Raw genomic sequence first — 14,144 nt, forward strand, 5'->3', positions numbered from 1 at the left:
CAATTTCGAATGATCCCATAAAATTCACCGAAATAGAACTTGTAGACGATGAAGATGTGGAGACAATGGTCGCTCTTTATTGTGGGAATCAAAGCAACCAAAATGCATCGATTCAGTTATTTACTGAGTTAGCTAGTGTTGAGCCAACTGAAGATCCCACTACATTAGGTGAAGAAGATGGAGCTCAAGAGTTGTGTATGGTGGTTCTGACATTGTACGTTGGTAGTCAATCGACTATATGCGGGATCAACATTGATCTTAATGCTGCACCCGAGACTAATATGGTTGGTGATGATTTATACAATAGTACTGATCCTTCTAATCATGAGGCCGATAGTGATAGTAATCCCGATGTGGACGAGGTCCCGAATGATATTGATGACGAAGGCGTGAATGACGATGAAAACGTTAACGCGTCTTCAGTTGAGAACCAGATTCGTCGTATTGTGATACATAGTAATCCTAAGGCACACATGTCGTGGATAGACCCCGATGCAGCGCACACAGCTAAGTTTCTTGAGTACCCTGAAATACTACTTGCTCATCGGTTGGCCGTAGATTCTGATCCTGAGGAGTTGTTTGTGGGCCAGAGATTCAAAAGTAAGGAGGAATACGTATTTGCCATTAAGCGGTATAGCATGAATATATTAGTGGACTGCAAAGTCACCGTGTCTAAACTAACATTATATATTGAGAAGTGTTAGAAGTCAGCGAAAGGTTGCAATTGACAGGTACGAGCTGCATTTATTTAGAAGTCGCATATGTGGGAGATACGAAAATTTGTTGGGCCTTACACATACACTTCAACACGTATGACAAAAGATCATTGAAAATTTGATTTCAAAACTATCTGTACGTGCATCATGCCAATGGTGAAAGACATGTCGACCATTAAAGTTTCGGTACTGAGTGCCGAAATGCAGGCACGATTCCAGTATCAAGTATCATACCAGAAGACATGGATAGCTAAATGGCAATGGAGTAATTGTACGGAGATTTCGATGCGTCGTACAATAAGTTACATGCATGGATAGTCATTATGTGGGAGTACGTGCTAGAAACTGTCATTGAGTTGCAAACACGACCTTATTATGTCCTGAATGACCAACTACAATTGGGAAAAAAAAATTTCAACGGCTGTTCTGGACATTTGATCCATGCGTACGTATATTTCCCCACTGCAGGTGTTTGTGCAAGTAGATGGGACATGGCTATACGGTAAATATACACATATCCTACTTCTTGCGGTTGCTCAAAACGAGAACAAGAATGTGCTCCCGATAGCGTTTGCCATCGTAGATAAAGAGAACATAGAGTCGTGCGAATTCTTCCTTACGAACCTGCGGAGGTATGTTATTAGTAATGATAATATTTGCATCATCTCTGATAGAGGAAAATGATTAATCACGGCCATTAGGCATTCCGATGTGCCATGGAGATCCGTTTACTGCATTCGACACATCGCGACTAACTTCTATCGAGATTATAAGAATGCAGACTGGCAGAGACAAGTTGTGAGAATGGGTAAAGAATAACCTTATCTTTTCAATATATAATCTAATGTTTTAGGGCGAGACTGTGACATATTTTCTTAATACATACACATGTACGAGCTAGAGCCACACATTTTTGGCAAAAGATTACTCGACTTGAGAGTGACATGGAGAGTCATACGAACACATTTTTTTGACAATGGTTGGGTACCATGGAGCCATGGTAATGGGCTCAAAGTTTCGGCAAAGGCTTTCGCTATGGTTATATGACCACTAATTTGGTGGAAGGGGTTAACTCCGTGTTGATGAAAACACAATATCTTCCGATTTCATCTGTCTTCTCGGCCACATTCTACAGGTTGGCTACCTTGATGCGAAGAATGGGGCAGTACCAAGTCAACCAGATGGAGGCGGGACACGTGTTTGTCAAACATGTCAGGAATGCTATGGTTGCAAATCAGCGGATGGCGAGGTCGATGAATGTAGAAGTATATTCACGAAGTAATGAAGCATTTTAAGTTACAGATACCATTGGTTATCGACCCGATATACCACCTAGGTCCTATAGAGTTGATCTCTAAAACAGACGGTGCGATTGTAGGAGGTTCCAGACACTTCATTATTCCTGTGAACATGTCGTGGCAACTTGTGGTAAAGTCTTGCTCAATAGTGAACAATTTATTGATGAAGTGTACACCCTCAAACGCACGTTGCGTGTATGGGAGAACGAGTTCCCCGTGCTACCTGACCTATCTACATGGGAGGTACCTCCGACGACTTTCGAGCTTGACCTATCTACAGGTTGGCTACCTTGATGCTAAGAATGGGGCAGTACCAAGTCAACCAGATGGAGGCGGGACACGTGTTTGTCAAACATGTCAGGAATGCAATGGTTGCAAATCAGCGGATGGCGAGGTCGACGAATGTAGAAGTATATTCACGACGTAATGAAACATTTTGAGTTACAGATACCATTGGTTATTGACCCGGTATACCACCTAGGTCCTATGGAGTTGATCTCTAAAACAGACGGTGCGATTGTAGGAGGTTCCAGACACTTCATTATTCCTGTGAACATGTCGTGGCAGCTTGTGCTAAAGTCTTGCTCAATAGTGAACAATTTATTGATGAAGTGTACACCCTCAAACGCACGTTGCGTGTATGGGAGAATGAGTTCCCCGTGCTACCTGACCTATCTACATGGGAGGTGCCTCCGACGACTTTCGAGCTTGTCCTAGACAAAAGGTTGCGTAAGAATCTGAAAGGTCATTCGCAATCATCTAGAATCCATAATGAAATGGACATTAGGGAGAAATCCAATGGGAAGCTGTGTGGCGTATGCAGATTAACCGGTCGTAATCGGAGTAAATGCCTGCTCCAAAACTACCATATTGGACAATCGTTGCAATCGGGTAGGAATTGAGATGTTGTTCAAGCCCTATTAATTACATTCACTACATGTAGAGAGGATTGAATCTAAAATTTTTCTAAATTTTTTTGCAATTAATCTAATTTAAATTACAAAGTTAGTCTAAAGTTTGTTGCGTTTATATTTTTGTTGAATTAAATAACACTTTTTTACGTAAATAATACAAAGTTTATTATTTAAATTACAAAAACCCCTAAAATTAATAACTAAAATGGCAAAAAAGTCATTACATAAATACAAATTTGACTATTTAAATTACAAAAATCCCTAAAATTAATAACTAAAATGGCAAAAAAAGTCATTACATAAATACAAAGTTATTTAAATTACAAAACTGCCTAAAATTGATGGTTTGATGGTGTGGTCCTAGGGGTATATTTTTGTGAAGCTCGACGTTCACGTTGTGGGTGATTGCAGCGATCAACGTTCTCTTTATCTGCATGTGGGGGTGTACGAAACATAGATGAAAAATCATATGTCTCAAACACCATCGATGAACTTGAGTCGGAAGGAGTAGAGTATGGCGGTGGATATGGGCCAAGAGGAGTGGAGTACTGAGGTGGATACGAGCTGGGATAATTGGAGTATTGAGGTGGTAGTGGGCTGAAGATATCAAACTCTGAATGATATCCGTGGCCTGATGAGCCTAGGAAATAGTTATTGCCCCTCAAATTTGAATGATAAAAACTATCCCAAAAGTATAGCTCCGGTTCTGGTTCTGGCTCTACCTTTGGCTCGGATGCATGATGTGGATTTGGAAGGGATTGCCCAAGTCGTGTCATGTACGGGGGGACTACCATCGACCACCCACCAAACAAAAATGGATTCCTTATCTCAAAGTACCACTGTATGTACTCTAACGAGGGTTGCATATCCAAAGCACGATCCATCTAAGGTACCTACCCAACTGGTTGTTCCACATTTCAATATATTCTTCATGCGCTTCCACCCAATCATTTCCATGCTTCCCTCTCTTGTTAATCCCATGGATCTCTCTCAATCATACTGGTAGAGTCGGGATATACTGTATGCAATCAAATTGCCAGAGTATTCGATCACCATGATACCACTCTATTGTTTGAAAATTAATAACGGGTACGCTAATGCACCATAGGTTTGAGTGGATGTGGGCAGATGAGGGAATAACTGCCATAATTTATGGAACAGAATACAACATCCAAATGAATTGCACAGTTAATAACATAGTTATATCGGATGCTATATCAGAAAATAATAAAATTAAGTTGATATTGGAAAACTTACCCCTTCTCCAGCATGACTTTCGATTATCAGACGGTATATCGGAACCATGTATGACCTTTTGATACCCAGATTAGTACTCCATCGACGAAAACAAATTGTTAGAATAATATAATCCGAAAAAAGTCAACTAATTATTATAACGAGTAAAAATTCATCACCTATTAACGAGTGGAAATATATATGATTGGTGACTAATGGATGTTAAGAATGGCATCTAGTAAAACGCTTACGATTGTAGTAATATAAGGCATCTGCCTATGTCCATCGTAGAAGAATCTGTCGTTCGACAAAGTTCGCGATACAACATGGCTAACACTGCGGACCCTCAACTGTACGAACAGATGTTATGCAAATTAGATAATAGAGGTAAGTACATCAAGTGGACCTTGTTTCCGTTTGCATCCAGCATGAGTACACCCCCTATAAGGTGCATAATGTAAGCTCGAACTACGTGCATCACCTCCCATTCATTGGCAGTACTCGGTAAATGTTCAAAATTGGCCTTTAGCCATGAAAACTTCAAACCCGTAAATTTTCCCTCATTGGGCGAGCGTCCAAGTAAGTCATAGCAAAGGGCGGCCGACCTAGAGATTGAACTTACGCCCGTGACTGCATTCCCGTCGATGGGGAGCCCGAGCTGCAGTGCAACATCTTGTAGAGTGATGGTCCCGCACAACAAATGAAATGTGTGGGTCTTCGGATGCCATCGCTTGACTAAAGCAGAAATTAAGTTGTACCGTAGATCAAAGGTCCGGATCAATGCTGCTGATCCGAATCCGACCAACTCCGAGTATGGCATTAGGCATTCATCTGGCAGAAACCCTGCACTATTAACACGACCTCTCAATGCGCGGTACGGGTCCTGACATTATTAAATTAGCAAAATAGTTAATACAATCTAATTTAATTCCGCAAATGACGTGAGTATCAAATAACAATTTCATTACCATATCATTAATAATACTTGATATGTGATTATCATTATTAATCAAAGAACCCATTTGTTGCAAATCTACAATTAAAAAAATGAATTTATTTAATTTGTTGCCAAAAACACAGTAAATGATTTGGAATTTTAGAAACAGAAAAACACAATAAATATCTCATAATTTACCATAATTTACCTACAATAAATTTTTTTATGTTAGTTTAGAATAATAATATAATTAAAATAAACATAAACTATCTAAACATAAAAAAACATACTAATAAAAAAAATAAAAATAGAAACATACCTGTTTAGTTTCTTTCAAACAACCTATCAAATTATATAACAACAAATTTAAACAACATTTCAATAAATCAATAAAAATTTTCCAATAAATAAAAATCAAATAAAATTACATTATAAAAAATTTACATTAATGAAAAATCACAAAACACTAAACTAAACACTAACAATTTATGTAACCTAATCATAAATTACTAACAAAATAACTATAAAATTATTTTTTAAAAAATTACATTATTAAAAAATTACAAAACCCTAAACTAAACACTAACAATTTATAAAATAATCATAAATTATTAACAAAATAACTATAACATTTTAAAAAAATTACATTACTGATAAATCACAAAACACTAATAATTTATAACCTAATCATAAATTACTAACAAAATAACTATAAAATTATTTTTTAAAAATTTACATTACTAAAAAATCACAAAACACAAAACACGAAACATTAACAATTTATAACCTAATCATAAATTACTAACAAAATAATTAACAAAATAAATTTACATTAATAAAAAATCACAAAATACTAAACTAAACACAACAATTTAGAACATAATCCTAAATTACTACCAAAATAATTTTAAACTAATTATAAAAAAACAAAAAAATTACATTCGTAAAAATTATTAAACCAAAACCATAAACACTAAGCATAAACAATTTATAGATAATAATTAATAACAAAAAAATTTCGCAACATATTAATCAAACTCTTTAAATTAAAAACAAATTATTTACTAAAATAATACATACATTTTTTCTTTCTTTCTTCTTCTTTTTTTTCTTCTCCTTTCTCTCCTTTCTTTCGCTCTTTTCTTCCCCGGTGCCTTCATCTTATGGAGCATGGTCCCCCATTTCAAAATTTATTTCCCTTTTGAAGGGATTCAACACTGCTTAACAATGTGCACAGCAGGCAGGGGGAAGGAAGGCTAGGGCGTGGGCGTTCGACACAGAGGTGCAGGGGGTCGGATGGGACTAGTCAGCACCAATGCCGCCTATCTGACAAGCACAACTGGTGCCACTAGTCCAGGTGGCGTCACACACGTCACGGGTATTTCCAACCCATATTTTGACCCAGTATATATATATTTTTTAAAAAATAATATATTTTTATAAAAAAATTATTATAAAAAAAGGTGCTGGTGCCTATGAGAAAAGCACCACCTAAATATCATACTACTTTAGTAATTAGTCCCACCTACAACCCATTTCAGAATTTAATTTTTATATTATTTATGTAAATTAGCGAAAAATTTCTTCCGGAAGTTTCTCTTAAGCCCAAACTAATAAAATCCGAACCCAAACCCTAAAACAGTCTGACCTAAATTTGGCCCAAAAAAGGTCTTCCTCCTCCAGTCTTTCTTGTATTGTATTGTATGTCGTCTACTCATAGTACCGTTATTACAAATATATGATATTATACATACCTTAAACCCTAACAGCTCCCAGAAGATAGAAGCTGCCAAAACCCTAATTTTAAGGTAAAACTTCAATGTTGCTTTAGGTATGACTCAGGTGTAATAGAACAACTCAAACTTGGTTATGTGTTTTTGCTGCTTCAGATGGCGTCTAATAAGAGCCAAGGAGCGAAATCAAAGAACCAACCTCCAAAAAAGAAGCAAAGGAATGATCTTTTCATTGATAAAAAGCGACCCACCAAAAAAGATGAGGTTTTGGATGATGTCTCTGATGGCCACAGCGAAGAAGAAGAAGAAGCTGGAGACTTATTGGATGGAGATGAACAAATGTCTGGTTTTGATGATGATGATGTCTCTGAAATTTCAGATGAGGATGATGCTCCCTGGGCTGATGATTTCCTTCAAGGAAGTGATGATAATGAAGGTACCCATTTTGGTCAATTCCTTGTAAATTATGTATATGCTTTACTTGGATTGAATATAATGCCTTGTAATTATATTTTTATGTAACTCGGACTCTGGGTGAGTGTTCTATGGTTACGCATCCAATGCTGCTATACTCAGTTTTGTTCTTTCTAAATTTTGTCATATATTCATCACATATATGCATTACATGGATTTGGGGTGAGTTTTGGAGATGGATATGTATCCGATGCTTTTTTCATATATAGCATCACAGTTTGTGCGAAAGAAAGATATTTTAGAGAAATGAAGAGTTGGAGTTTGTGTGTTTTGAGCTTCAAGGAGGCACAAATTTGTTTTGGACATGATTCATGTGAAGTACTTATTGTTCATGGCCTTTAATGAGTTTGTGGATGGCAAACTTGAAATTCTAGTTTGCATCTATCATGTTGTTCAAGTTCCCATGTCATGGAAGTGAACATTTGTATGTGTGTACCAAATAAATGCTCCTAGTACAAGTTTGGTGAAATCGTAACTCATCAAGTCTCCAAAGCCTAGCAATATAGCTTTCCATGCAGTGGCATTGCAAAGTATTTTCAGGTTCCATAAATTTCGCCATGTTTCATGCTAACTAATTAATAATGGTTATTGTTCTATCATGTTTTTGCAGACAGTGGTTCAAGTTCCACTTCAGGTTCAGGTTCCGATTCCCATTCAGATGAAACAGATATAGAGGAGAAGTCCAGGGCTATCGATGAACAACTTGCGAGGGAAGAAGAAGATGCACAAGCTGAGATGGAGCTGAACATTAAAGAAGAGTCTGATGAGTTCAGACTGCCAACAAAAGAGGTTGCCCTTTGACTTGGATTGTCTTTGCTGTTAGTATCACTTCAATTCTATTAAGTTACTCATATGTCCTCCCATTTGTGGTATCACTCAGGAACTTGAAGCAGAGCAACAACGTCCGCCTGATCTTGCAAATCTTCAGATGAGAATGAAAGAGAGTGAGTGACTTTTCTGCTAACCGTATTCTTTTAACGGTTAGCCATTTATGATCTGATTAGCTAAGATTTTATTCATTTATTTTTAGTTGTTCGAGTGCTCTCAAATTTTAAGCATATGAGGCAAGAAGGAACGACAAGGAAGGATTATATTGACCAACTTAAAATTGATTTGGGTTCTTACTATGGCTACAATGAATTCCTGATCAGGGTTTTGGTTGATGTAATATCTTGTTCCATGTTCTGTAGTTTGCATTTTTTTCTTTTCTTTTTGGAGCAATTTTTTCTGATCAATTATTATATTAACTCCTGTCATCTCTTTTATAGATGTTTCCGGTTGTTGAACTCATGGAACTTATTGAAGCTTTTGAAAAGCCTCGACCTACATGTATCCGGACGAACACTTTAAGGGTGCGAATATACATTCTATGTTTGCTGCCTTTTAGTGTTTGACTTGTTATGCATCTCTGCTCAAACTATTGGCATAATGTCCTTATATATGCAGACTCACAGAAGGGATCTGGCCGACGTTCTTTCCAAAAGAGGAGTAGAACTGGATCAATTAAGCAAGTGGTCAAAAGTAAGATCTTTCATGTTTATGATTTTCATTTTTGAATCCTCTAATTTCCAATGGAGTACAAGAGGCATGTTGATTTTATATTTGTAGGTTGGATTGGTGGTGTATAATTCGCATGTGCCCATTGGTGCCACTCCGGAGTATTTGGCTGGCTTTTACTATGTATGTGCCCTTTCATTGTACTTTTTTTATGTAATGATATAATTATTTAGTAAATATAAATTTTTTGGCACTTTCAGTTATCTTTATTTTTTTTTCAATTAACAGATACAAGGTGCAAGCTCCTTTTTGCCTGTTATGGCTCTTGCTCCTCGGGAGAAGGAACGGGTAGTTGATATGGCGTAAGTTGCTCCATTCTGTTAGCTATCCTTATCTATGCATTGCTTTTTTGTTTGTTTGTTTGTTTGTTTCTTTATTTATTTTACTACCGATATTTATGATTGAAGAAAATCTCCATGTGAACCATATTCTAGAAATTGAATATTGGGGTTCATAGTTATATTTTGCAGCGTCTACATTGCAACTTTGTGCTAGCAGTCACTTTTTCTTTATCCATTTGATTAAGCTGAAAAATACAAATTAGTAAAGCTCAAGTTTGTGGCTGGGGGGCTGACACTAATCTAATTAATTATGTTTTGGTGGTTCATAATTGTTATGGGTGTGTGGATCATGAAATCTAACTATAAGTCTACATGTATTATCTGAGAAATGCATTTACACACTCTATGTAGTGTAAAATCCTGAATAGGTGAACATTCATATAACATGAAGTTTGTTTCCCTCTTGGTAGCCGTGCTGCATTTCAAGTGCTCCACATTTACATTAGAATTAGATAAGGATAAATTCTTCAGCTGAGTGTTTCGGATATAAACATCCTGTTAATAATAAAATTTTAGTAATGGCAATTGGTATTTTCTCCTGTTTGATATAACATGAAGTTTGTTTCCCTCTTGGTAGCCGTGCTGCATTTCAAGTGCTCCACATTTACATTAGAATTAGATAAGGATAAATTCTTCAGCTGAGTGTTTCGGATATAAACATCCTGTTAATAATAAAATTTTAGTAATGGCAATTGGTATTTTCTCCTGTTTGATTCTGAATGTGCCTGTTACAGAGCTGCACCTGGTGGTAAAACGACTTATGTTGCTGCGCTCATGAAAAATAGTGGTACATACAGTTGATGTTTTATTCAAAATTGCTAAATGTTGTCTCTTTAATGTCACATTTGTTTTATTATACCTTAGTGAATTTCCTTGACCATGTTGAATATTTAGTCCAGTTGGCTTGGTCAATAGTTTCCCCTGTCTAAGTTTAGAGCATGGTTGAAAAAATCAGACCTGGCTGGCTATTTGGACTGGTTCAACTGGGATCAGTGGCCTATCCAGGCCACTGCTGAACAAGGAACCAGGGATAGGTTGAACCGGCATTTAACCTGTTCAACCTGTTATACAAGAATATTTTTGAGATTTGGACCAAAAACCACTTAGAATTATACTGAAGGCTATACCATTAAGTCAAATGCTTATTGTTTTAAAATCTTAACTATATTTAATTTTTATTTAATCATTTAATGTTTAAATTTAAAAAAAAAAGAAATAAGCCTCCCTGTCTAACCAGCCAGGGTTCTGACTGGTTAGACCTCCAGTTTGGTCTTTTAACCTTGGTTTAGAGAATTTACCTGGTCAGTTAAGGTATTAGGGACTAAGCGAAGTAAAAAAGGAAGAATGATTGGTCTGGATACCTTGATATGTTCACCACATCAAAGAGAGCCATGGACTGCTAGGGTCATGTTCCTCTTAGTGGGAAACTGTATATACTAAGAAGCTATTCTCTTTATGCCAAATTAATTGAATAAACATAAGTAATTATCTCTGATAGTTATGTATGCTTTTTGTTCTATATTTCTTTACAGTTGTTCCCGAATTCAGTTTTTGATATTTTGCTGGTATTTTGACCAGGAATAATTTATGCAAATGAAATTAGGGAAGCAAGACTGAAGTCACTTACGGCAAATTTGCATCGCATGGGTGTAACAAACACAATAGTTTGTAATTATGATGGGAGGGAGGTTAGCATCTTTCTGGTTTTCATAAGAATATAATACCAAGCTTGACAATCTGACGGATATGATGTTTCCAGTTGAAAGGCTTCAAAAGCATAAATTGTTGAAGCCCTTTTCTTTAAGTGCTGCATTTCAAGATGTATTGGATTAGTTGTAGGTCAAAAACAAATTGCATCAACTTGTCCTCTCTGTTATCATGAGGATCATGTGGCCAAGGTATATATTGAATTTAAAATGCCAGCATTAACCCTAAACAGATTGCTTACTTCTTTTTTTTACTCTTGACTTTCTTTAGTTGAAGAAAATGAGCAACGCGAAGAAGAATCCCGTAAATTCTGAAGATCTAGAAACCGTTGTGCAAACTCAGAGACCGGAGAATACCCCTATAGATAAGGACAAAACAGAAGAGCTTAAACAAAACTTGAAGAAACAAGGCAATAAAGGGAAAATGGAGAGCTTAAAGAAGAATGTTTTATCCAGAAACGGAAAGGTAGAATCACCTCCAACATCAAAAACGAAGAAAAGAACTGAAACTGGAAAGGTAAGAGTCGCCTTTGTCATCGAAAAAGAGGAAAAGAAGATTTCCCTCAAAAGAAGAAATATCTGAAGCAAGGTAAATTCCAGATTTCAGTTCTTGTTAAAGTTGTTTAATGTATGATTGCATGAGCTAAAAATTAGAAACATTTTGAACTCTTACAGGGAAGGTAAAAGAAAGGCAATGAGGGAAAAAAGGAAGCAAGGAAGGAAAGAGTAAGAATTTGGGCACATAAAGCAGTGATAATTGCTAATTTATGAGACATAAGTGGAATATAGTCTGTAAAATTATATATATTAAATTACATTATTTTTCTCAACTTCTCTTCAATACATATGTTGTTTTGATTTTATGTTTCATATGAGTTGGGAGATAAAACACAAAAGTTGTTTCAATTACATTAAAAAATGGACATACCCGTAATGAGTAGATATGCGTTTAGAGGAAGTTGTGCAAGTAACATAGGATTAGATGTTATTTTATTGTATTAACACTGGGAATTGTTATGACATTATAATATTAATCTCAATGTAATCTATATAAAAGTAAATTACATGCTAAGCACTGTAGTAGGCTAATGAAAGAAAAGAACGGAGAACAAGAAAGGGGAATTTTTATTTTTTATTTTGTATTTTTATGTATTTAAAATATTATATATTTATATGAAAATGAAAAAGTATTTTTATTACATATTTAAATAATATATGTAAAGTGATTCATTTACAGACTTGCACGTTGATTGGAGTTTCATGTGATTATTTAACATAAAATGTTTAAAATAAAATTTCATTTAAATAATTATTTAAATTTAAATGATTTGATCTGTATGGCACCCAATCTGTAGCAAGCTATTTTAATGGTTGATGATGTCAGAAACTTAAAACTAAAGGAAAAAAGAAATTTGATAAACTAAATGATGCATTTAAAAAGATTGAAGTCTAATTTAAAAAAAAATTAAAGTCACCTAAGTTATTCCTACTTCATCTAAAAAAACACATTATTGCTTAAAAATAATAAAATATTAAAAATATGAATTATTTTATGTTAATATTCATATGATTTTATAATTAAATTTAAATACAAATATTTTACAATTTATTTAATTTAAGTTCAAGCGAGAGTACTTAAAGATTTTTTTATTATCCAAGTCCAATTTAACCCAATTCAGATAAACTCGACCAAATCAAGCTTAGATTGATTGATTTTAACCTATTATTACTTAATAAAATTAATTTTATAAATAACTTTTATTATTTAATAAAATAAATTATTGAAATTTTATTAATTCCCCTACGTAAGTAGGCATTAAACCTAATAAATAACAATTATATAAAACATGCAACAAGTTAAAATATGACATAAATAACGAGAATGATTTATTTATATTGGTGTAAAATATGTTTTTTTAATAGTTTTATATGATTAGTATTCTTGCAATCTAACCATCATATTTTCTATTCCGTTCATATAAAGTATGCGTGTCAAATTGACATCAATTAAAATATTTTAACTATTTGTTTTGCGTAAATTTTTTTCAAACTGTTCAATAAATATTAACATATAATGTATTTTAGATTGATATTATAGAAATATCGGATTAGTTTAAAAATTTATATGTATGACAAGTATAGTTATATCAATAAATTCAACGATTGAATCGTTAAAATATTAATGGTACAAAAATATACAAAAATAGTAACAAATTATTTCAATTTACCACCACTGAATCTCCCTTAAAAATAATTAAAATATAGAATGATATAAATATAATATAAATTCGTGAATGCATCAAAATCTAAGTAAGTTGAATTACCAAGGAACCTATAAAAATTTAAATAGATGTATAATAATTTAGTTACATAAAAATATAATATGAAAGTAATACAAACATATACTTCTTGAAATTGAATCACTATAATAAAAAAATGTAAAAATATGAGATGAAGACAATCACAATACAAACCAACACAAATCACAAGTTATTTTATAAATTGAACCATTAGCAAAAGATAATGTAACACAAAAAACTTACATAAACACAAAGCACATACACGAACATAATACGAAACATAAGATATTCTTTAAATTGAATTATTATGACAATCTACGCAAAATATAACATAACACAAAAGATTCAATGCAAAAGACATACAAACACGTTAAAAATGCATAAAAAATAATTATTAGGATATAAAAGTATATAGTATATATAAATTTATAATGTTCTAAATAGAAAAAATAATATAAATATGAACATATAAAAAAAATCAACACACCAACTTGACAAAATTGATGTTGTTATACTTCTATCCCTCGAACATACCCTTCGGGTGTCCACTCTTGGGAATCATTCTTCGCATCCACCCCTCAACTTTGTACCACGTGGGGCTACACATTAACCGTTTCTTTTGACGTCAACTTTCATGTGTCTCATTTGAAGTGATTGGCAGCGTGTCCAATTGTCACCCTACCTAGACCTATGGTGATAGACCACTTGACCAACTTGCCTGAGGCTCACCTATGGGAAGATGACATGTGGTACCTTAGGATCATAGCTAAGGGTATATAAACCCTTAGCCTCAACCAAAAGAAAGATCTCACTCTCTCTCTCCCTCCCACCTTCCCTCCTATACAAGGGACCCTCTTCCTACAAAAACACTAGATCACCCATTCTCTTTTCCAAAATCCTCTTTTGCGGCTCTTGGCATTATAATCATTGTT

The 14,144-nt window shown here is 34.5% G+C and overlaps 2 protein-coding genes across 5 annotated transcripts; one reads left to right on the plus strand and one right to left on the minus strand.

Annotated features, from left to right (window-relative positions):
- Positions 1-4,376: 4,376 nt before the first annotated feature.
- On the minus strand, positions 4,377-5,186 carry LOC107919168 (protein MAIN-LIKE 2-like). The gene is made up of 3 exons (XM_016848687.1): positions 5,133-5,186; positions 4,571-5,047; positions 4,377-4,514 (listed from the first exon to the last, which is right to left on the minus strand). The coding sequence occupies exons 1-3, from the start codon at positions 5,184-5,186 to the stop codon at positions 4,377-4,379; spliced, it is 669 nt and encodes a 222-aa protein (XP_016704176.1).
- Positions 5,187-6,746: 1,560 nt separating this feature from the next.
- Positions 6,747-11,775, plus strand: LOC107918642 (26S rRNA (cytosine-C(5))-methyltransferase NOP2B). 4 transcript variants are annotated; one of them, XM_016848231.1, is made up of 14 exons: positions 6,764-6,909; positions 6,991-7,270; positions 7,919-8,097; positions 8,189-8,252; positions 8,339-8,472; positions 8,577-8,660; positions 8,755-8,829; positions 8,917-8,988; positions 9,094-9,167; positions 9,941-9,993; positions 10,785-10,894; positions 10,966-11,104; positions 11,184-11,501; positions 11,588-11,775. In XM_016848231.1, the coding sequence occupies exons 2-12, from the start codon at positions 6,991-6,993 to the stop codon at positions 10,993-10,995; spliced, it is 1,155 nt and encodes a 384-aa protein (XP_016703720.1). In that variant the 5' UTR covers positions 6,764-6,909; the 3' UTR covers positions 10,996-11,104; positions 11,184-11,501; positions 11,588-11,775. The 4 variants fall into 4 exon arrangements, with proteins under 4 accessions (XP_040964916.1, XP_016703720.1, XP_040964917.1 ...); XM_041108982.1 differs by having other exon boundaries at positions 6,747-6,909; positions 10,785-11,104; XM_041108983.1 differs by lacking the exon at positions 9,941-9,993 and having other exon boundaries at positions 10,785-11,104.
- The last annotated feature ends 2,369 nt before the right edge of the window (positions 11,776-14,144 follow it).

This window comes from Gossypium hirsutum, chromosome D13, assembly GCF_007990345.1.
Source record: "Gossypium hirsutum isolate 1008001.06 chromosome D13, Gossypium_hirsutum_v2.1, whole genome shotgun sequence".
NCBI lineage: Eukaryota > Viridiplantae > Streptophyta > Magnoliopsida > Malvales > Malvaceae > Gossypium > Gossypium hirsutum.

Bases quoted from the DNA above. Each gene is read 5' to 3' on its own strand.
- LOC107918642 (XM_041108982.1), top strand. From the start codon at position 6,991: ATGGCGTCTAATAAGAGCCAAGGAGCGAAATCAAAGAACCAACCTCCA. The intron at 8,253-8,338 runs GTGAGTGACTTT...ATTTATTTTTAG, and splicing joins TCAGATGAGAATGAAAGAGA to TTGTTCGAGTGCTCTCAAAT. The intron at 8,989-9,093 runs GTATGTGCCCTT...TTCAATTAACAG, and splicing joins ATTTGGCTGGCTTTTACTAT to ATACAAGGTGCAAGCTCCTT.
- LOC107919168 (XM_016848687.1), bottom strand. From the start codon at position 5,186: ATGGGTTCTTTGATTAATAATGATAATCACATATCAAGTATTATTAAT. The intron at 5,048-5,132 runs GTAATGAAATTG...TAATAATGTCAG, and splicing joins CAAGTATTATTAATGATATG to GACCCGTACCGCGCATTGAG. The intron at 4,515-4,570 runs GTCCACTTGATG...CTGTTCGTACAG, and splicing joins TGGATGCAAACGGAAACAAG to TTGAGGGTCCGCAGTGTTAG.